This window comes from Mustelus asterias, chromosome 9 (genome assembly GCF_964213995.1).
Source record: "Mustelus asterias chromosome 9, sMusAst1.hap1.1, whole genome shotgun sequence".
NCBI lineage: Eukaryota > Metazoa > Chordata > Chondrichthyes > Carcharhiniformes > Triakidae > Mustelus > Mustelus asterias.
In genome coordinates this window covers 9,091,700-9,114,787 of record NC_135809.1, presented here as the reverse complement: position 1 = coordinate 9,114,787, position 23,088 = coordinate 9,091,700, and the positions used below count along the sequence as shown (strand labels likewise).

Sequence of the window (23,088 nt, the reverse complement as noted above, 5' to 3'; positions counted from 1 at the left end):
CCATTTATATAGACGATCTGGAGGAGGAGACTGAGTGTAGGGTAACAAAGTTTGCAGACGACACAAAGATAAGTGGAAAAGTGAATCGTGTGGAAGGCGTAGAAGGTCTGCAGAGAGATTTGGACAGGCTGAGTGAGTGGGCGAGGATCTGGCAGATGGAGTATAATGTTAACAAATGCGAGGTTATTCACTTTGGAAGAAATAATAGCAAATTGGATTATTATCTAAATGGAAAGAAATTATAACATGCTGCTGTGCAGAGGGACCGGGGGGTCCTTGTGTATGAGACGCAAAATCCCAGTCTGCAGGTGCAACAGGTGATCAAGAAGGCAAATTGGATATTGGCCTATATCGCAAGGGGGATAGAATATAAAAGCAGAGATGTCTTGCTGCATCTGTACAGGGCATTGGTGAGGCCGCAGCTGGAATACTGCGTGCAGTATTGGTCCCCTTATTTGCGGAAGGATATATTGGCCTTGGAGGGAGTGCAGAGAAGGTTCACCAGGTTGATACCAGAGATGAGGGGTGTTGATTATGAGGAGAGACTGAGCAGATTGGGTTTGTACTCGTTGGAATTTAGAAGGCTGAGGGGGGGATCTTATAGAGACCTATAAGATAATGAAGGGGCTGGATAGGGTAGAGGTGGAGAGATTCTTTCCACTTAGAAAGGAAACTAGAACTAGAAGGCACAGCCTCAAAATTCTAGAACTAGAGGGCACAGCCTCAAAATAAAGGGGAGTCAGTTTAGGACAGAGTTGAGGAGGAACTTCTTCTCTCAGAGGGTGGTGAATCTCTGGAATTCTCTGCCCACTGAAGTGGTAGAAGCTACCTCGTTTATATGTTTAAATCACGGATAGATGGATTCCTGATTGGTAAGGGAATTAGGGGTTATAGGGATCAGGCGGGTAAGTGGAACTGATCCACTTCAGATCAGCCATGATCTTATTGAATGGCGGGGCAGGCTCGAGGGGCTAGATGGCCTACTCCTGCTCCTATTTCTTATGTTCTTATGTCTCAATGTTAACTGACATGCTTACAGCCACCTAGATCATGAGGTCTCGAATTCCCTTTCTAAAGTTCTCCATCTCTCCCCTACTTAAAAACCTACCCAGCTTTTGGTCACCTGTCCTAACATATCCTTCAATCCACTGTCAATTTTTGTCCAGTTATCCTCCTGTGAAGCACATTGGGACATTAAGTGCACAGTATAAATGGGTGTAATTGAGTCTGCTGGGTGCCAAACAATCTGTAGGCTTGATCAAGCACCGTCTTGTGTGCAGCTTTGTCTTCTTTGGTTGGGATGTGAATCTGTAGATATATCAAAGCATGAGTAGTTTAAATTCTAAGCAGATGCAGCACACAGAAACAATTGGTTTCCATAATGCTAAAGTATTGACAAAATGTGAAAATTTATAATCAAGTCACGAGTGACAGACTGCAGAGTCAAGTATATAAATCTGGATTTTGTTTTAGGGGTGGCATACCTCAAAATAGATAACATATATGGCAGGGGTTCCAAAACTGGTTTGTGAACCCTTGGGAGTCTGTGAAGGGCTTCAGAGAGACTGAAACATTGGCGGCTGCCTCATGACTGGCAAACACTTGTTCGAAAGCAGCAACCAACCAACTGCAAAATTAACTACTGCAATAAAATAGGTCAATCAGAACAAGGCCTCTTGGAGTCAAGAGGCATTTTTCTGATTGGCCCATTTGATTTACACCAACTCGTTGTTGCTGGGCAGAAAATCCCGTGGCTAACAGCGAACACTGATGCTGAGAATGAAGCCGGTGGCAAAAGAGGTGAGAAGCAGTGAGAAGCCTCGGGATGGCATGCCCCAGGGGGGTTTTGGGCCTCGGTAATTCATGCATGCAAGAAGGTGAGATTCAGACCTCAGGCATATGTGAGAGAGGGCTGTTCAGGCCTCAAGAGGTCACACACGAGAGAGGCGAGCACGGTGGTTAGCACTGCTGCCTCACAGTGACATAGACCCAGGTTCGATTCTGGCCTTGGGTGACTGTGTGGAGTATGCATATTCTCCTCGTGTCTGCGTTTCCTCCTCCGGGTGCTCTGGCTTCCTCAAATGGTCCAAAGATGTGCAGGTTAGGTGGCTCAGTTATGCTAAATTGCCCCTTAGTGTCCCAAGATGTGTAGGTTCGGTGGATTAGTCATGGTAAATGCATGGGGTTATGGGGATGGGTCGGGAGGTGGGCCTAAATAAAACGCTCCTTTGGAGACTTGGTGCTGACTTAATGGGCCGAATGGCCTCCTCCAGCATTCTAGGGATTCTATGGTTCAGGCCTCACAGAGGCATGTGAGGGGTTGAATATGTGTGTGGGGTGGGGAGTGGTGAGTGTATGCGCGCGAAGGTGTGTGTGAGGGAGGTGAGTGTGAGTGAGGGAGAGAGCTGTGTGTCTGACATGAGAATTGGCTTTCCATCATCATTCCTCCCAAAAATTACAAAAGGTAAGACTTAAGTATTTATTAAATAAGAGAACTTTTAATTATTACCAGATTACCCACTCCTAAAGTGGTATACTTTCAGGAGTTAATGTCAAGGGGTAATGGGAGGGTGGCTTGACCAAGGGTTAATGCAAGGGAGCTGGCAAATTTATTTGTGATTGTGTGCCTCTTCCTAATTTCTAATATATGCATAGATATGGCGAGAAGATGTTTTAATTTGATTTCTGTGTTCACATGTATTTAGCAGCAAAAAAAAGGCTTCAACAAAATGAGAATGGGATTCCCTGAAGCACTTGGGAAGTCGTTAGGGGGTCTGCAGCTCAAAGTTTGGCAAATCCTGACATATGCAGAATTGAAAGAAATGATTCTGCAATTTATTTTTATTCTTTCATTCATGGGATGTGTCTGTGGCTAACAATGCCAACATTTATTGACCATTTCTAATTGCCCTTAAGATGTGGTGGGGAACTGCCTTCTTGAACTGCTGTAATTCATGTGGTGTATATACATGATGTGGAGATCCGGCGTTGGACTGGGGTAAGCACAGTAAGAAGTCTCACAACACCAGGTTAAAGTCCAACAGGTTTAATTGGTAGCAAATACCATAAGCTTTCGGAGCACTGCTCCTTCGTCAGATGGAGTGGATATCTGCTCTCAAACAGTGCACAGACTGTTACAGAAATCAAGTTACAGAATACTAATTAGAATGCGAATCTCTACAGCCAGCCAAGTCTTAAAGGTACAGACAATGTGGGTGGAGGGAGCTCCCTTTTTGAATATTGGGGTGACATTAGCTACCCTCCAATCTGCAGGGACTGTTCCAGAGTCTATAGAATCCTGGAAGATGACCACCAATGCATCCACTATTTCTAGAGCCATTTCCTTAAGTACTCTGGGAAGTAGATGATCAGGCCCTGGGGATTTATCCACCTTCAATCCCATCAATTTTCCCAGCACCATTTCTCTACTAATATTGATCTCCCTCAGTTCCTTCCCTCACTAAATCTTGCATTCTCCAACATTTCTAGTAGCTGATGTATCCCCTTTTGTGAAATCAGAACCAATGTATGTATTCAGTTGCTCAGCCATTTGTGTCTCCCATTATACATTCCCCCGTTTGTAACTGTAGGGGACCTACGTTTGTCTTCACCAACCTCTTTTCACTCATCTATAGAAACTCCTAGTGTCAGTCTTTATGTTCCCTGCAAGCTTACTTTCATACTGTGTTTTCCCCTTCTTAAATCAATCTCTTGGTCCCTCTTTGCTGAATCCTAAACTACTTCTAATCCTCAGACTATTTTTTTTCTTGGCCAGTCTGTATGCTTCTTCCTTGGATCGGATACTCTAATTTTCTTTGTAAGCCATGGATTGGCCCTTTTACACATTTTACTTTTGTGCCAGACAGGAATAAACAGTTGCTGCAGTTCCCCCATGTGTTTCCTTGAATGTTTGTCATTGCCTATCCCGTCAGCCCTTTAAATAACTCTCCCCAATCAACCAACTCATGCCTCATATCCTCAGTTTCCTTTAATATTCAGCACCCTCATCTCCAAATCAACTACTTCACACTCCATCTTGATCAAAAATTATATCATGTTATGGTCGCTCATCCTAAGGGGTCTCGCACAGCTAGATTGGCAATGATTCCCTTCTCATTACACAGCACCCAGTCTAAGATGGTCTGCTCTCTAGTTGGCTCCTCCACATATTGGTCAAGAAAACCAAGCACTCCAGGTATTCCACCTCTACAGCATTGTGGCTAATTTGATTTGCCCTATGTGCAGATTAAAATCACCCATGATCGCCACCGATATTCCCTTATCACATGCATCTCTAATTTTGTGTTTAATGCCATTTCCAACATCACCACTGCCATTTGGGGGTCTATATATGACACCCACTAATGTTTTTCGCTCTTTGGTATTTCCGAACTCTACCCATACAGAGCTAATATCCTCTCGTGTTAATTTCCTCTTTAACCAGCAATGCCACGCCACCACCTTTTCCTTTATGCCTGTCCTTCCCAAATATCGAATACCCTGGGACATTCAGTTCCCATTCCTGGTCACCCTGCAGCCATGTCTCCATAATCCCAATTAAATCGTACCTGTTTACATCTATCTGCGCGATTAGTTCACCCATTTTATTGCAAATGCTCTGTGCATTAAGGCACAGAACCTTTAAGCTGGTCTTTTTAACATTGCTGGTCTCGCTCCCAGAATTTTCCTCTATAGCCCGGTTTGATTTTTGTCCTTGGTTTCTGTTTATCACTTTTCTTATTCCCTTTACTACCTTGTTTTTGTCCTTGCTCCCTCCCCGACTCCTTACATAGGTTCCCATCCCCCTGGCATATTAGTTTAAACCCTACCTAATCGCTCTAGCGAACAACCCCCTAGGATGTCAGTCCCAGTCCTGCCCAGGTGTAACCAGTCTAATTTGTACAGATCCCACCTCCTCCAGAACCAGTCCCAATGCCCCAGGAATCTGAAACCCTCCCCGACACCATCTCTTCAGCCACGTATTCATCCAATATATCCTGTCATTTCTACTGACTAGCACGTGGCACCAGTAGTAATCCTGAGATCACTACCTTTGAGGTCTGATTTCTTAAGTTTCTTTCTAGCTCCCTCTCTTCTGCTTTTAGAACCTAGTCCTTTTTTTAAACCTATGTCGTTTGTACTGATGTGTACCATGGCCACTGGCTGTTCACCCTCCCCCTCCAGAACGTCCTTGACCCTAGCAGTGGTTGTGGGGGTGGGGGTGGGGGGGGGGGGGGGAGAAGAGAACATAGCATCCTGGAGTCTCATTTGCAGCCACAGAAAACACCTGTCTATTCCCCTTATAATTGAGTTCCCTATAATTATTGCACATCTAATTGGTCACATCTATGCAATAACTTTCCTCCTGTGTTGCTGGTTGTCTTTTAGCCCGATTTTAGTTTCTCAAATGCCCGAGTTAGTACATAAGAAAATTTTTGTGGGCCTCTTGCATTGAGCTGGAGTAGCATCTCCATACTACATTACACAATAGTAACTGCAAACTGGCAATTAAGAGTGGTTTCTTGTTGTTCTTGTAATTATCTTAACAGAATATAGTATAGAGTCATTCAGCACAGAAACAGGCCCTTCAAGCTCATGTCCATGCTGACCGTCAAATACCAATCTACACTAATCCCATTTACCAGCACTTGGTCCACAGCCTATGCCTTGGCGATTTAAGTGCTCATCCAGATACTTAAATGTTGAGAATAAAGGCAAGCATTCAGTATGTCTTCACCACATTTACCTGTGCTGCCACCTTCAAGGGTCTATGACTTAGTTCCTCAATACTCCATAGGAATCTACCATTGTGTATATCCTACTTTTATTAGACCTCCCAAAATGCATCCTCACTTATCAGGATTAAATTCCATCTGTCATTCCACTGCCCAATTTACCAGCTGGTCACCATCAGTCTGTAGCCTAAGACTATCTTCCTCACCATCAACACCACCAATTTTCACTTCATCTGCAAATTTACTAATTATACCATCTACATTCACATTCAAGTCGTTAATGTATATAACAAATTCAAGGGTCCCAGCACTGATCCATGATACACCACTGGTCACAGGCTTCCAGTGTCAGTCAAGTTCACTAATTGCAGCTTGATAAAAATTAAAATTCAGAGGGAGGCTATTTGGCCCATCATGTCCACTAAAAGTAGGAAGAGTACAATCCAGCCAATTACCATCCCACCAACCTCTTGATCATCAGCAAAGTGAAGAAATGTATCAGGCAATGCTCTGGATTTCTGCCAGAGCCACTGACCTCAACAGCCTTGCTCCAAACACAAAGAAAAAGCTGAACTTGAGATGTGGGAGTGACTGCCCTTAACATCTAGGTAGCTTAGGATTGTGTGGGGCATCGAGGACCTCTAGCCAATTTGAAGTGAATGGAATCAGGGAAACTCACCACTGGTTATAGTCATGCCTAGCACAAAGGAAGAGGATTGTGGTTATTGGAGGTCAATCATCTCAGTCCCAAGATATTGCTGCAGGAGTTCAAGGTAGGCCAAACCATTCTCAGTTACTTCAATTACCTTCCTTCCAGTGGGGATATTTGCTGATCATTGCACTGTACAATGTTCAGTACCACTTGCAATTCCTCAGATACTGAAGCAGTCTGTATGCAACAAAGTTGGACAATATTCAGGCTTGTGCTGATGTGTGGTGTAAAGGTTGTTTGCCACTTACGTGATAATGATCAACTCCAACAAGAGAATACAACCATCTCCTTGACATTCAATGGCATTCCCCTACTAACATCCATTACTATTGACTTGAACCTGCTCTTGTCACCTGATCTGTTTAAGAGGTTGGAACTTCTCCGAAAGCCTGTCCACCATCTATGAAACAAATCAGGAGTGTTGAAAACTCTCCACTTGTCTGGATGAGTGCAGTTCCAACTACACAAGAAACTATTCATTCCAGGACAAGGCAGCCTGCTGGATTCTATGCATCAGCGCCCGATCCACTAAATTTAAACAATCACAACAAGTGGTAGCAAGTTGCACTGCAGCAGCTCAAGGCTCCTTCAACACCTGCAATCTCTACCACCTAGAAGGACAAGGGAAGCAGAAATGTGAAAACCACCATCTGCAAGTTCCACTCCAAGACAGCTGGAGCAATATCACTGTTCTTTCACTTGTCACGAATCAAAGTCCTGGAAATCCTTGAACAGAGGTGATGCATTTTGGTAGATAAAACCAGGGCAGGACTTGCTCAGTTAATGGTAGGGCGTTGGGAGAGTTATAGAACAAAGACATTTAAGGGTACAGGTTCATAGCTCCTTGTAAGTGTAGTCACAGGTGGACAAAAGGGTCCAGAGGGGCAATCTTTTCACACAAGAGGGTGATGTCTAGAACAAGCTGCCAGAGATAGTAGTTGAGCAGATACAATTTTGTCTTTTAAAAAGCATTTAGACAGTTAAGTGGGTAAGATTGGTAGAGGGATATGGGCCAAACACGGGCAATTGGGAATTGCTTAATGGTAAAATCTGGGCAGCATGGACAAGTTGGGCCGAAGGGCCTGTTTCCATGCTGTAAACCTGAGCACTGTAGGAATACCTTCACCACATGGACAGTAGCCGTTCAAGATGGCTAACCACCACCAAGGATAATTAAGGCAACAAGTTTTAATTTGTACAAAATGCAACAAAATTTTAATATTTCACATATAGATTGGGACTCGCATACTGTTAAAGGTTTAGACGGGGTAGAGTTTGTAAAATGTGTTCAGGAGAATTTTCTACATCAGTATATAGAGGTGCCAACTAGAGAGGATGCGATATTGGATCTCCTATTGGGAAATGAGTTAGGGCAGGTGATGGATGGGAGTGTGAGGGAACACTTTGGATCCAGTGATCATAATGCCATTAGTTTCAACCTGATCATGGATAAGGATAGATCTGGCCCTCGGGTTGAAGTTCTGAACTGGAATAAGGCCAAATTTGATGAAATGAGAAGGGATCTGGGAAGTGTGGATTGGCACAGGCTGTTCTCTGGTAAGGATGTAAATGGAAAGTGGGAGGCCTTCAAAGGAGAAATTTTGAGAGTGCAGAGTTTGTATGTTCCTGTCAGGATCAAAGGCAAAGTAAATAGGAATAAGGAACCTTGGTTCTCGAGGGAGATTGTAACACTGATTAAGAGGAAGAGAGAGTTGTATGAAATGTACAGGCAGCAAGGAACAGATCAGATGCTCGAGGAGTATAAAAAGTGCAAGAAGCTACTTAAGAGGGAAATCAGGAGGGCTAAAAGACGACATGAGGTTGCTTTGGCAGACAGAGTGAAGGAAAATCCAAAGAGCTTCTATAGGTATGTTAGGAGCAAAAGGATAGTGAGGGATAAAATTGGTCCTCTTGAAGACCAGAGTGGTAGACTGTGCATGGAACCAAAAGAGATGGGGGAGATACTAAATGGTTTTTTTGCATCCGTATTTACTGAGGAAACGGGCATGGAGTCTACGGAAATAGGGCAAACAGGTAGGGAGGTCATGGAACCGTTACAGATTAAAGGGGAGGAGGTGCTCGCTGTCTTGAGGCAAATCAGTGGATAAATCCCCAGGACCAGACAGGGTATTCCCACGGACCTTGAGGGAAGCTAGTGTTGAACTTGCAGGGGCCCTGGCAGACATATTTAAAATGTCAGTATTCACGGGGGAGGTGCCGGATGATTGGAGGGTGGCTCATGTTGTTCCGTTGTTTAAAAAAGGTTCCAAAAGAAATCCGGGAAATTATCGGCCAGTAAGTTTGACGTCGGTGGTGGGCAAGTTATTGGAAGGTGTGATAAGGGATAGGATCTACAAATATTTGGATAGACAGGGACTTATTAGGGAGAGTCAACATGGCTTTGTGCGTGGTAGGTCATGTTTGACCAATCTATTAGAGTTTTTCGAGGAGGTTACCAGGAAAGTGGATGAAGGGAAGGTGGTGGATGTTGTCTACCTGGATTTCAGCAAGGCCTTTGACAAGGTCCCTCATGGGAGGTTAGTTAGGAAGGTTCAGTTGCTAGGTATACATGGGGAGGTAGTAAATTGGATTAGACACTGGCTCAATGGAAGAAGCCAGAGAACGGTTGAGGATTGCTTCTCTGAGTGGAGGCCTGTGACTCGTGGTGTGCCGCAGGGATCGGTGTTGGGTCCATTGTTGTTTGTCATCTATATCAATGATCTGGATGATAATGTGGTAAATTGGATCAGCAAGTTTGCTGATGATACAAAGATTGGCGGTGTAGTGGACAGTGAGGAATGTTTTCAAAGCTTGCAGAGGGATTTGGACCAACTAGAAAAATGGGCTGAAAAATGGCAAATGGAACTTAACGCAGACAAGTGTGAGATATTGCACATTGGAAGGACAAACCAAAGAAGAACGTACAGGGTAAATGGTAGGACTCTGAAGAGTGCAGTTGAACAGAGGGATCTGGGAATACAGGTACAGAATTCCCTAAAAGTGACGTCACAGGTGGATAGGGTCGTAGAGTGCCTTTGGTACATTGGCCTTTATAAATCGGAGTATCGAGTATAAAAGTTGGAGTGTTATGGTAAGGTTATATAAGGCATTGGTGAGGCCAAGTTTGGAGTATTGTGTACAGTTTTGGTCACCTAGTTACAGGAAGGATGTAAATAAGGTTGAAAGAGTGCAGAGAAGGTTCACAAGGATGTTGCTGGGACTTGAGAAGCTGAGTTACAGAGAGAGATTGAATAGGTTGGGACTTTATTCCCTGGAGCGTAGAAGAATGAGGGGAGATTTGATAGAGGTGTATAAGATTTTGATGGGTATAGATAGAGTGAATGCAAGCAGGCTTTTTCCACTGAGGCTAGGGGAGAAAAAAACCAGAGGGCACGGGTTAAGGGTGAAAGGAGAAAAGTTTAAAGGGAATATTAGGGGGGGGCTTCTTCACCCAGAGAGTGGTGGGAGTGTGGAATGAGCTGCCAGATAAAGTGGTAAATGCGGGGTCACTTTTAACATTTAAGAAAAACTTGGACGGGTTCATGGATGAGAGGGGTGTGGAGGGATATGGTCCAAGTGCAGGTCAGTGGGACTAGGCAAAAAATGGTTCGGCACAGACAAGAAGGGCCAAAAGGCCTGTTTCTGAGCTGTAATTTTCTATGGTTCTAAGTGTTAACTTTGTCAGTGACACCCACATCCAAAAGAATGTCCATGTCAGTCAAAGAGCTAACCAACCTTATCCCCTTTTCCTGAATTAGATCTGTAGCCCTGTTTGTCACAGCTTAAGTGGAGCTTCTGCCTGTACCATCCTTAAAAGGTGGAGTTCCAAGTAGAGGTTAAAAAAATTGTCCTTTTCTCCCCTCTAATGCTGGTACCAAGTTCTTCAAATTTATGCACTCATTTTTGATCTCTGCTAAGGTAAATAAGCCATTAATTTCATCTTGGCCCCTCAATTTATCACCTCTTTCTCTGCTCCAAGTAAACAGATGGAAAATTAAAGTGCTGGATTTTAAAATGAAATCTTCTCATTTCTGTCAGTTTAATGAATCGGTTTTGATTTGTAATGGTATAACTAAAAAGGCAGACCCATGTTCCAAAGTAGTCATTCCCCATCTCCAACAGTTCTGACAATTAATTATGCTTTGAATTTTGCTGGAAGAGTTGGGTTAGTATTTAAGCTATGGCACTGAAATGCAATATAGGTGCACGGTTTCATACATTTGGTATGCATTTGGACAGATTACTGATTTCGAAGCAACTTGGTAATAGCCTTAAATCAAACTTTTGCTCTGCATAATCAGAAATAATAATCAGTTAATCTCTAATTAGCATATCCATGTTTCATTTTATCGGGTATGAAAAGCCCCTGGAGTGAGCATTCTAATAATGAAATCAGACTTATTCTCAAAGATGCCCAATTTTTCTTGGAAAAGTTAAACATTTTAATTTTCCATTTGTCTGCTATGTACACGACTCTTATCAAACAGTCTTGATTGGAACTTCAAGTCTGAAGTTTCCAATGCTGCTGAGGAAGCAGATTAGGACACCAACTCAGTAATGAGCACAGTGCATGGGGATATGTTTGTCTGGCTTTGAATTGATACCAGAGTAAAAGCATAATGGATCATAATGGCAATTAAATTTGGTCAGGCGACAGTTAAAAATACTGAACACAAAATGAGCTTCTAACCAAATTAAAAACTGAGCAAATAGAATGAACCTTCTCGTATCTTTAATATAGCAAAAATGTCTCAGAGCTGTATATTAGGACAAGTGGCCAAACGTTTGGTCAGAGGTAGGTTTTAATGAATTTAAGAGGTAAGAGGCGGAGAAGTTTTATGGAGAGAATTTAGTGCCAGGGTAGCTGAAGGTATGGTCACTAATGATGGGAGTAATTTGTAATCAGGGATGTACAAGGGGCCCCGGTGCAGATATCTAGGAGAACTGTAGGGTTGAGGGTGTTAGAAATATGGATGGGCTAGGCCATGGAAGGATTTTTAAAGAATTTTACAATTGAGTAGTGACTGAATTCTACCAGCACAGAAGTGATGGGGGCAACAGGACTTGCTGCAAAGAGTTAGTCAACTAACAAGGATTTTTTGAACATAATTGCACAATACTCAAAATACAGAAGACAAGTAGCTTTTTAGACCCAATTTGTACAAATGTTGCAACAGATAATTTTGATTGCTACTCATGATTGAACGCCATCATAATGTAAATATATTTCAAGATATAAATTTTAGGGATTGTCCATGGTTTTTCTATTCCATAAATTGCTATGATGATTGATTTACCCAAAGATTGTGAATACTGTACAATGTACTCCCACATACACAATTTTGGTATAAAATACACACAATTTTCATATAAATTAAAACACACCTGACACAAGGAAAATCTGACATGTTACAGTTCATTTTTTTTAAACATTTAATAATTGGTTCCAAAATTGACACTCAGCTGGCATTGGTAATATAGAAATTGTTATAACGGGCCAAAATGGGACATAAAGCCTTATTCACTGGACTTTTTCCCCTCAATATTTCATCATTTTTCAAACCTACAAAAAGTACTTTGGACACATGGGAAATGTTAAGTTTACAATTCAATGGAATACCCAGCTGTACAATTTGTGATGCTCAAGTTCCATCCCCCCATTCCTCTCCCACCAAATGTTAAGATAAAAATATAACCCTTTTCTGTAACAGTGACATGTATTACATCTTGAAAAATTGTACTAAATTTTCTCTTGCGAAAGCTTAAATGGGTGGGAAGTTCAAAGAAAGTCTTTATTTACAGTTATCTACACAGGCGCAGAAACAATGACTGTACTGCAACACTGAAGCAGTTTTGAAATTTCCCTGTCCAAGGTATGTCACAATGACTTATAGGAATCTTTGTCAATCATCCCACCCTACATTTCAGAAAGTTTGAATCGATCATAAATGTACCATTGTATCAAAGTAGCAGTGTACACTGAATGGTTCAGCAGCATACATCAAGCCTGCATGGTACTCCAGCCTTTCGGTTAAAAGCCATGATGTACAAAGGGCTGTTTCCACTTTGAAATCTACTGTACATTACATGATGCAGTGTGTTGTGCTTCCCCCCCTATATTTTTAGTAGGCCCAAAGGGAAGGGCAGAGAAACAATTGGCTAGAGAAGATGCTTATTTAAGCCATTAAACATCAAGAAAATACTCAATAGCAATAGGTTTTCACAAATGCCAATAGCATTTGTGCTAAAAGAATACCTAAAATTTTCCTAAGAAACAAAAGTTCTGCTCACATTTCACCAAGTCTAAACTAATTTCTAAGGACAAACACAGATAGACTAAGGTTATGATGCATTTGATTTAATCCATTTGATGAGTTGACAAATACTCAAGCATCTCATTATACATGGATGTTTTCTTTCACTTAACATTTCACCCTTACTCATTTGCGAAGAGAAAAATTTTACTGCAGTTCATTTCCCAGAAACTGAGAAACTAGATTCTGAAACAATCATTGAAAATCTGTGCAAGTATTTAGGGGCTTCACTGGGAAAGGGGCCATAACTTACAATATGTCAGCATTGTTATCTATTTGGCTACAAGTTATGATTTTTATCTACAATATTTAACAAGTAAATCACAGGCATATTTAGTACAGTTTCAATTGAAACACCCTTTTCCTGAAAATACAGTAGTATTTGAAGGATTAGTTTCTCTGCATCATGTGTCAGGAAGCCGCCTACCTACAAACAAACAAAAGTATCTACAAACCTTGTAAACAGAACTGCGTCATTTAGAACATAAATAATTCAAAATATTAACAGCCAAGTAGCAGAAATTAAAGTATCAATGAGGCAGGGCCTGAAAAACACCATCCAGAAATCAAGAAAAACTAAATGTTCAGCTAACACACTGCTCAGGACAATTCTTAAAGTTGATTTTTCATCCTCTGTAACAGAACAGATCCTCAAAGCAAGTCATTTTAATGCCAGGTTTGTGTCACTGAGTTCCAAAAGCACCCTTAGTCTGGCAGAAAGCTTAAAGTATCTACAATCTTAGTGTGTCTTCTGCTGAAGTCCAAGACAAGAATATCTTGTCAATCACACAGTGTAAAAAGACCCAATTTTCTTTTCTTCTTGTAGCTCACTAGATCTAGTGTTAACATTTTGCTTACACTAGAGAGACGTTTCCAGACTATGTAGTGGGCTCCCTGGGGTTGAAGAGGTAGCAGACTTGCTTGTGTCGATTGTAAGATGGATCCCACTGTCAACAGCATTGTTGTTTTCATTGAGAGATAATTTAGGCGAGGTATCACGTTTTGTTGGTGGTTCATCTTCAGTTTCACTTTCATCAATAAGAGGGATGTGAGTGTCAGAATCTTCTATTCTAAATTCCGGATGGGTCATAAAGTTGTGGATTGAGCTGCGAGATTCTGGTTTCTCTAATCCTTCATACAAGGAACTACGGAATGCATTCACCACTCTGAGCTGTAAGAAAATATGCAGAGTGTCAGTTGTTTGACAAAGTAACATGGTTGGATCTGATAATGTTAAGGTATGATTTAAGCTGCATTGAGTTGAAATCCACAGTTACATAGCAACACACGTGAAATCTGTATCGTGCACAATGCAGTGGAAGCTTGAAGAACTGGAAAAAACTTGTAAGACATTTTAGGACAGTAAATAAATCTAGAAACAAAGCATGTCATCTTGGTGTAAGCACTTAAGCTGATGTACCATAAAATACAAACAAAGCAGTTAATGCAGCAATACTTACCAACTCCCAAGATTCATGAACCTCACTTTCTTGAAGATCAAAAATATTTTAAAATGCAAAACAAGAGCTACAAACAGGATCACCTCATGCGTGGGATTAGGATGCCACTGATTATGGATAAAAAGCCAAGGCTAAGATAAACATAGCATTAAGAAAATGAGACATGCCAAAAATCCTAAGTAGCAACCTGTGTAAATGTTCACGTATATGCCCAATGCTATTTACACCAAATTTAAACCAGCCCAACATGTTGGATTGCCAAGGTGGAATGGGGGCAAAGGAGTGAGGGCTAATCGACACACGAACTTTATAGAAAGACATTTCACGCACAACATATGGTTCAGTATGTTCTAATTCATGCTACATGTGTTATTCAAATTATGGACATACTGATGAGGAAAGTATGAAGTCCAACAATATCCATTTTTAAGATGCTTATGATTTCCTTGAGAGCACCAAAGATAGTCACTCTCTGCTACTCCTGTCCTTATCCTAGTGAGATCATCTATGGAGCAAGGAGAATATAGATTGTATTTTTTTTTTTAAATGGGAAAAAGAACAATGCTTGCATGAACCTGGAATTGAAATACATTTATAAATGCATAGTCAAACTTGTGAAAACCCAGGATTATTCCATAAACCAAAAGAGAAAATGCTGGAAAATCCCAGCAGGTCTTGCAGCATCTGTAAGGAGAGAAAAGAGCTGATGTTTTGAGAACAGGTGATCTTTTTGACAAAGGGTCATCTGGACTCAATATCAGCTCTTTTCTCTTTCAGATGCTGTCAGACCTGCTGAGATTTTCCATCATTCTCTCTTTTGGTTTCAGATTCCAGTATCCGCAGTAATTTATTATTCCATAAACTATGGAACTCAAACTGTAACGAGAAGGGAGGGATGTTGGTACAGAATGTCTCAAGCAAAGGTCCCCCTAATCTCGAAGGGCGGCACGGTAGCACAGTGGTTAGCACTGCTGCTTCACAGCTCCAGGGACCTGGGTTCGATACCCAGCTTGGGTCACTGTGTGGAGTTTGCACATTCTCCTCGTGTCTGCATGGGTTTCCTCCGGGTGCTCCGGTTTCCTCCCACAGTCCAAAGATGTGCAGGTTAGGTTGATTGGCCATGCTAAAAATTGCCCTTAGTGTCCTGAGATGCGCAGGTTAGAGGGATTAGTGGGTAAATATGTAGGGATATGGGGGTAGGGCCTGGGTGGGATTGTGGTCGGTGCAGACTCGATGGGCCGAATGGCCTCTTTCTGTACTGTAGGGTTTCTATGATTCCATGATTCATTCCCGATACTACAACTTAACCGGATCATAAAATTTCTTACTGCATTGTAACTTTCCCAGCTCTTTGGTAGCCCCTCAGAGCGCCAATTCATCAAACTCGGGCACATATGCGTAATCTACTGAGGCACAGTAGGTTTGAAACTCTAGGTAAATTCAAGAAATCTGGCAGCTAGGTTGTTTTCTGGATTCTAATCTAGGCCTCAGTTAAGTGAACACAAAGGACATGTTAAGTTTATCTTCCATTTTTAAAACTGGATTGAATGTTTCTATTCACAAATTCTAGGCAGCAACCTCAGGCATGGCCTTCACTTTTCAACATTCAGCACTTAATTACAAAATACAAGTTCAGGAAGTGAAAAGTTACAAGACCGACAACATTCCAGGATTCAAGGGATTTACACAAAGGATGACCAAGCACAATTCCACAAACAGTTTGCTTCTTGGACACAATACTCAACTGATGCACATTAATGGAATATTGTAATGAAAACAGGCTAGGGCAGAAGGAACAAATAGTAGACACCTTAAAGATCAATACAATCCAAAAATATAGTTGATCTGAGTTAGCTTTGAATTACACTAGACCAGAAATGTGTATAATGCAGGATGGTGTACAAAGAACAATACAGCACAGGAACAGACCCTTCGGCCCTCCAAGCCTGCACCGATCATGTGTTCCTAACTAGACCATCCGTTTGTATCCCTCTATTCCCAGTCTGTTCATGTGGCTATCTAGATAAGTCTTAAATGATCCTAGCATGTCCGCCTCAACCACCTTGCTTGGTAGTGCATTCCAGGCTACACCACCCTGTGTAGAACATAGAACAGTACAGCACAGAACAGGCCCTTCGGCCCACGATGTTGTGCCGAGCTTTATCTGAAACCAAGCTCAAGCTATCCCACTCCCTATTGTCCTGGTGTGCTCTATGTGCCTATCCAATAACCGCTTAAATGTTCCTAAAGTGTCTGACTCCACTATCACTGCAGGCAGTCCATTCCACACCCCAACCACTCTCTGCGTAAAGAACCTACCTCTGATATCCTTCCTATATCTCCCACCATGAACCCTATAGTTATGCCCCCTTGTAATAGCTCCATCCACCCGAGGAAATAGTCTTTGAACGTTCACTCTATCTATCCCCTTCATCATTTTATAAACCTCTTAAGTCTCCCCTCAGCCTCCTCTGCTCCAGAGATAACAGCTCTAGCTCCCTCAACCTTTCCTCATAAGACCTACCCTCCAAACCAGGCAGCATCCTGGTAAATCTCCTCTGCACTCCCTCCAGCGCTTCCACATCCTTCTTATAGGTGAGGTGACCAGAACTGCACACAATATTCCAAATGTGGTCTCACCAAGGTCCTGTACAGTTGCAGTATAACCCCATGGCTCTTAAACTCCACCCCCCTGTTAATAAAAGCTAACACTCTATAAGCCTTCTTCACAGCACTATCCACTTGAGTGGCAACCTTCAGAGATCTGTGGATATGGACCCCAAGATCTCTCTGTTCCTCCAGTCTTCAGAACCCTACCTTTGACCCTGTAATCCACATTTAAATTAGTCCTACCAAAATGAATCACCTCACATTTATCAGGGTTAAACTCCATCTGCCATTTTTCAGCCCAGCTTTGCATCCTATCTATGTCTCTTTGCAGCCTACAACAGCCCTCCACCTCATCCACTACTCCACCAATCTTGGTGTCATCAGCAAATGTGTGTAAAATACGTCCCGCGCATATCTGTATTGAACCTTGCACTTGAACTTGTGACCCCTTGTATTTGTCATTTGACCTGGGAAAAAGCTTCCAACTGTTCACCCTATCTATGCCCTTCATAATTTTATAAACTTCTATTAGGTCGCCCCTCAACCTCCGTCTTTCCAGGGAGAACAACCCTAGTTTACTCAATCTCACCTCATAGCTAATACCCTCCATACCAGGCAACATCCTGGTAACCTTTTCTGCACTCTCTCCAAAGCCTCCACGTCCTTCTGGTAGTGTGGTGACCAGAACTGGACACAGTATTCCAAATGTAGCCTAACCTGTGTTCTATATAACTGCAACATCATATGCCAACTTTTATACTCTATGCCCCATCCAATAAAGGCAAGCATGCCATATGCCGCCTTCACCTTTTCCACCTGTGCTGCCACCTTTAAGGATCTGTGGACTTGCACACCCAGATCCCTCTGTGTCTCCATACTCCTGATGGTTCTGCCATTTATTGTATAGCTCCCCCTGCATTAGATCTACCAAAATGCATCACTTCGCATTTATCTAGATTAAATTCCATCTGCCATTTCTCCGCCCAATGTTCCAGCCTATCTATATCCTGCTGTATTCTCTGACAATGTTCATCACTATCCGCAACTCCAGCAATCTTTGTGTTGTCCGCAAACTTAATCAGACCAGCTACATCATCTTCCAAATCATTTACATATATCACAAACAGCAGAGGTCCCAGTACAGAGCCCTGCAGAACACCACTAGTGGCATTTGCTACCAAATAAACCTGTTGGACTTTAACCTGGTGCTGTTAAAACTCTTACTGTGTTTACCCCAGTCCAACGCCAGCATCTCCACATCATGAACACCACTAGTCACAGACCTCCATTCAGAAAAAGACCCCTCCACTGCTACCCTCTGTCTTCTATGGCCAAGATGTGGAGATGCCGGCGTTGGACTGGGGTAAACACAGTAAGAAGTTTAACGTTGGACCTGGTGTTGTTAAACTTCTTACTGTGTTTACCCCAGTCCAACGCCGGCATCTCCACATCATGACTACCATAGACACCGCAAACTGCCGGCTCCAAGTGGAGAGGATCTCCAAGAAGATCGCGCATATCGACACAGACATCAAGTTTCTACAAAGATGCAAGAAAGCAGACAAAATACCGAAAGGACTACGGATCACGAACCCACTCAGGTCAACCTATAACACAGACTACGCTGAGAGACTTTGCCGTCGCACCTCTCTCACCCTCCTCAACCACCTCATACACCAACTCTATCTTGGTTTCCAGGCTGTGGCGTTTGCTGTAGAGTCCATATTCTCAACTTGCGCTCAGGATGCAGACCAGCTGCGAAACTCTGCCAAGCAGACGAGACAAAGGAACTACACCATCTACATGCACACCAAGAACAGGAAACTTGAGAAACTCGGCATCACCACCAGCAGCAACCAATGGACTTTAACCTGGTGTTGTTAAACTTCTTACTGTGTTCTATGGCCAAGCCAGTTCTGTACCCATCTAGCTAGTTCACCTTTGATCCTGTGAGATTTAACCTTTTGCACCAGCCTGCCATGAGGGACCTTGTCAAATGCTTTTCTAATGTATTTTACATTTTTTCAAATGTAATCTTGTTCTCCCTTTGATCTATGAATTTGCTGGTTTGTATAATGGTTCACTATAATGCATATAATTTAAACAACTCAGGCACATAAGGCAAGGAAAGAAAACCTAGTGGAAGAGTGGAGAGAGTTTTAGAACACAAGACATGTCAAATGCTATAAAAAAATGCTGAAATGTTCAGTTTCACAGATAGCCCTCTTGTTGCTGTAACAGAAATGTTTAGACCTAGAAAGAGAAGCGCGCAACATCCACAGTCCAGCTTTCTGATTTCATTCAAAAAGAGATTAAAAACCCATTGAGTTAATGACAAGTAGAACAATGTATTATGGATTTGTCAAAAAGGACACTTTGTCCATTATAGAAAGAATCTTTAAATATGGGCTTATACTCAACCATTTACACAGGCACTTTTAAATCTTAATCCAAAAAAATGGAACTACAGAAATTTGACAGGAACAGACTTTCAGCCTTCATAGGTTTTTTTCTGCAAGTTTCATGAGCTCTCTAGCCCTCAAAAAAAAAATCTGAAGACTCGGTGACCACATTTTAAGAAAAGCCGCATGAACAGACTGAAACAAATGAAGTTTGGAGGGTACTGAGGGAGAAAATGAGAAACGTTAGGCATGTGGTTCAGGAAATGTTAAATGTCATGCACTAAGAAACAAACTCACACCCCACAGTAGTAGAAGCAGTAGTGGCAGCAGTAAACACTACATGTGTAGGGGTAGAAACATTTGTTACATCATGGTGCTGGCTGGCGATGGAAGGTTGCCGCCTTAGAGCTCCCTGAAAGGAAGTTCCAGTCTGGAAAGCATTCACTACATCCATCTGCAAGGAACCAGAGATTGTGACAGCTTGTTCAGAGACAGAGAGAGAGAGAGAGAGAGAGTGAAAAAGAATGAGAGAAAACCATCCGATCTATATTACACAAGCAGAAATTATAACTAAAAGGCAAGAGTTTACAAGATAGCAGTAGAGTTACAGTTAATAAAAAGCAAAGTCATCTGGGACAATCCTGGCAGTCCTTTCCTTCCATTATTAAAGAGTGTGGTTAAGTACTGCTTTTATACCTGAGTTTGTATTCTATTCAGACCTCTGAACCACAAGATCTGACCATGACGCAATTCTCTCTCTGCATGGTCAATTTCTTCAATATCCTCTTCCAACTCATCCTCGGGAATTTCTTCCTTTTGTGTGCCAAGACCAGCTTCTTTGAGAAACTTTAAGTGGTTTGTTGGAATTGTAGCAATCAGCTGCAACAAAAATATTTCAAATGGTCTATCAAATTTCCGTTACTTCAAAAGCATTTACACACCACTGAAGTCAACTCAAATAAAACTTTATCAGAAAATCCAATGAGTCTTTAAAACATTTAAAGAATGGATCAAACACCGTTAGTTTTCAAAACACTGACGTGTCAATGTTTTGTTCATTTTCTCCTCCATTATCCTCTTCAATTTTACTGTTTCATTTCTCAGTTTGAAGATTCCCTCAGCTTGTCAGATATTAAATCTGGAGATTTGATAGGTATCACATGCTCCTAATATTTAAACATTTACTCCCTCCAATGGCAGCAGCATACACCAATAATTCACTAAGGCTCCTTTGACAGCAATTCCAATCACATAACCCCCACCACCAAGAACAAAGGCAGCAGGCACATGGGAACACCAGCTACATATTCTCTTCCAAGTCACTCACCATCCTGACTTGAAACTATATTATTCATTCAATATCGCTGGGTCAAAATCCTGGAACACCCTCCTCATCAGCACTATGGCTACATTCATAGCACATGGATTCTGGAAGCTCACCATTATCTTCTTAAATTCAATTAGAAATGGACAATAAATGCCAGTATGGCCACATCCCATGAATAAGTAAAATAAATTGTTCAACTGCAACTTTGAATTACTGAACATAGAAACATACATAGAAAATAAAAGAGTAGGCCATTTAGAAACATAGAAAAACAGCACAAACAGGCCCTTCGGCCCACAAGTTGTGTCGAACACATCCCTACCTTCTAGACCTACCTATAACCCTCCATCCTATTAAGCTCCATGTACTCATCCAGGAGTCTTTTAAAAGACCCTATTGAGTTCGCCTCCACCACCAATGACGGCAGCCGATTCCACTCGCCCACCACCCTCTGTGAAAAACTTCCCCCTAACATCTCCCCTGTACCTACCCCCCAGCACCTTAAACCTGTGTCCTCTCGTAGCAGACATTTCCACCCTGGGAAAAAGCCTCTGAGAGTCCACCCGATCTATGCTTCTCAACATCTTATACACCTCTATTAGGTCTCCTCTCATCCTTCGTCTCTCCAAGGAGAAAAGACAGAGCTCCCTCAGCCTATCCTCATAAGGCATGCCACTCAATCCAGGCAACAGCCTTGTAAATCTCCTCTGCGCCCTTTCAATCTTTTCCACATCCTTCCTATAGTGAGGTGACCAGAACTGAGCACAGTACTCCAAGTGGGGTCTGACGAGGGTCTTATATAGCTGCATCATTATCCCCGGACTCCTAAACTCAATCCCTCGATTGATAAAGGCCAGCACACCATATGCCTTCTTAACCACCTCCTCCACCTGCGGGGCCGATTTTAGAGTCCTATGGACCCGGAACCCAAGGTCCTTCTGATCCTCTACCGTACTAAGAGTCTTTCCCTTTATATTGTACTCCTTCATCCCATTTGACCTGCCAAAATGGACCACGACGCATTTATCTGGGTTGAAGTCCATCTGCCACTTGTCCGCCCAGTCTTGCATCCTATCTATGTCCCTCTAACATCCCTCCAGACTATCCACAACCCCACCAACCTTCGTGTCGTCGGCAAACTTACCAACACATCCCTCTGCTTCTGCATCCAGGTCATTTATGAAAATGACAAACAGCAAGGGTCCCAGAACAGATCCCTGGGGCACACCACTGGTGACCGACCTCCATTTAGAAAAAGACCCATCTATACCCACTCTGCCTCCTTTGGGCAAGCCAGTTCTGGATCCACCGGGCAGCAGCCCCTTGGATCCCATGCCCTCTCACTTATTCCAGAAGCCTTGCATGGGGGACCTTATCGAACACCTTGTTAAAATCCATATAAACCACATCTACCGCCTTCCCTTCGTCAATGTGTTTAGTCACATTTTTGAAGAACTCCACCAGGCTCGTAAGGCACGATCTGCCCTTGACAAAGCCATCTGAGTATTCTTGAGCATACTAAACCTCTCTAAATGCTCATATATCCTGTCCCTCAGGATCTTCTCCATCAGTTTACCAACCACTGAGGTTAGACTCACCGGTCGGTAATTACCTGGGCTATCCCTATTCCCCTTCTTGAAAATAGGAACCACATCCGCAATCCTCCGGCACCTCACCCATCTCCATCGACGATGCAAAGATCATCGCCAGAGGCTCTGCAATCTCTTCCCTCGCCTCCCACAGTAACCTGGGGTACATCCCATCCGGACCCGGCGACTTATCTATCTTGATGCCATTCAAAGATTCCAGCACAACCTCTTAAGTACGAATGCAGACCGTGAAAGCGGGGCCTCACGATCCTTCTGACCTTTTGGGTTTTAAGCAATACCCTGATCCCACCTTCCCATATCCCTTTAACTCCAAGAGCTATATCCAATTCCTTTTTGAAATCAATGTTTTGGCCTCTTGCTTTGTGGTAGTGAATTCCACAGATTCACCACTCTCTGGGTGAAGAAATTTCTTCTCACTTCAGTCTTAAAAGGTTTGCCCCTTATCCTCAAACTATGACCCCTGGTTCTGGACTCCCTTTTCACAGAATCATCAGCTTAGCAAGGTTGTAGTGATTTCCAATTGAATATCTATTACACAGCTTGTCAATTTAACACACGGGTATTTCACAGGGCTAATTTGTAAGCGCTTGCTTTATTCCAAACCAGACTCTTGCAAAAGATGGCTAATTTTGGGAGATCACAATCCTTAATGGTTAAAGCACTTAGCCAATGAGGTTACTATCTCTACCATCTAACACTGAAATTAGATGTAGAACACAGAACAAGGGGGGAAAAAATCTATAAAATGATGTCTGGGCTTGGTAGAGTGGCCCTCACAAGGTTTGCAGTGAAATCAAGACTCAATGAAAGCAAAGCTTAGATGTAAACATAGACGAAATGCACTAACAATCTGAACACAATGTAGGCTAAGCATTCCATACCTACCATAATCAACTATTGTAGTGCCTTTTATTCAGT

General features: G+C 42.4%; 1 protein-coding gene across 10 annotated transcripts in view; it reads right to left on the bottom strand.

Moving 5' to 3' along the window:
- Positions 1 to 11,844: 11,844 nt before the first annotated feature.
- The window catches only part of LOC144498471 (plasma membrane calcium-transporting ATPase 1-like), a 111,691-nt gene continuing 100,447 nt past the window's right edge, over positions 11,845 to 23,088 (bottom strand). For 4 of the 10 annotated variants that reach the window (XM_078219637.1, XM_078219638.1, XM_078219639.1 and 1 more), the window contains exons 20-22: positions 19,930 to 20,112; positions 19,601 to 19,687; positions 11,845 to 13,932 (exon numbers count right to left, since the gene is read on the bottom strand). In XM_078219637.1, the coding sequence (XP_078075763.1) occupies positions 13,621 to 13,932; positions 19,601 to 19,687; positions 19,930 to 20,112 (582 nt within the window). In that variant the 3' untranslated portion in view covers positions 11,845 to 13,620. Of the gene's footprint in view, positions 13,933 to 19,530; positions 19,714 to 19,929; positions 20,113 to 23,088 lie in introns of all 10 variants that reach the window. The other 6 variants (XM_078219643.1, XM_078219644.1, XM_078219641.1 and 3 more) reach the window with 4 other exon arrangements.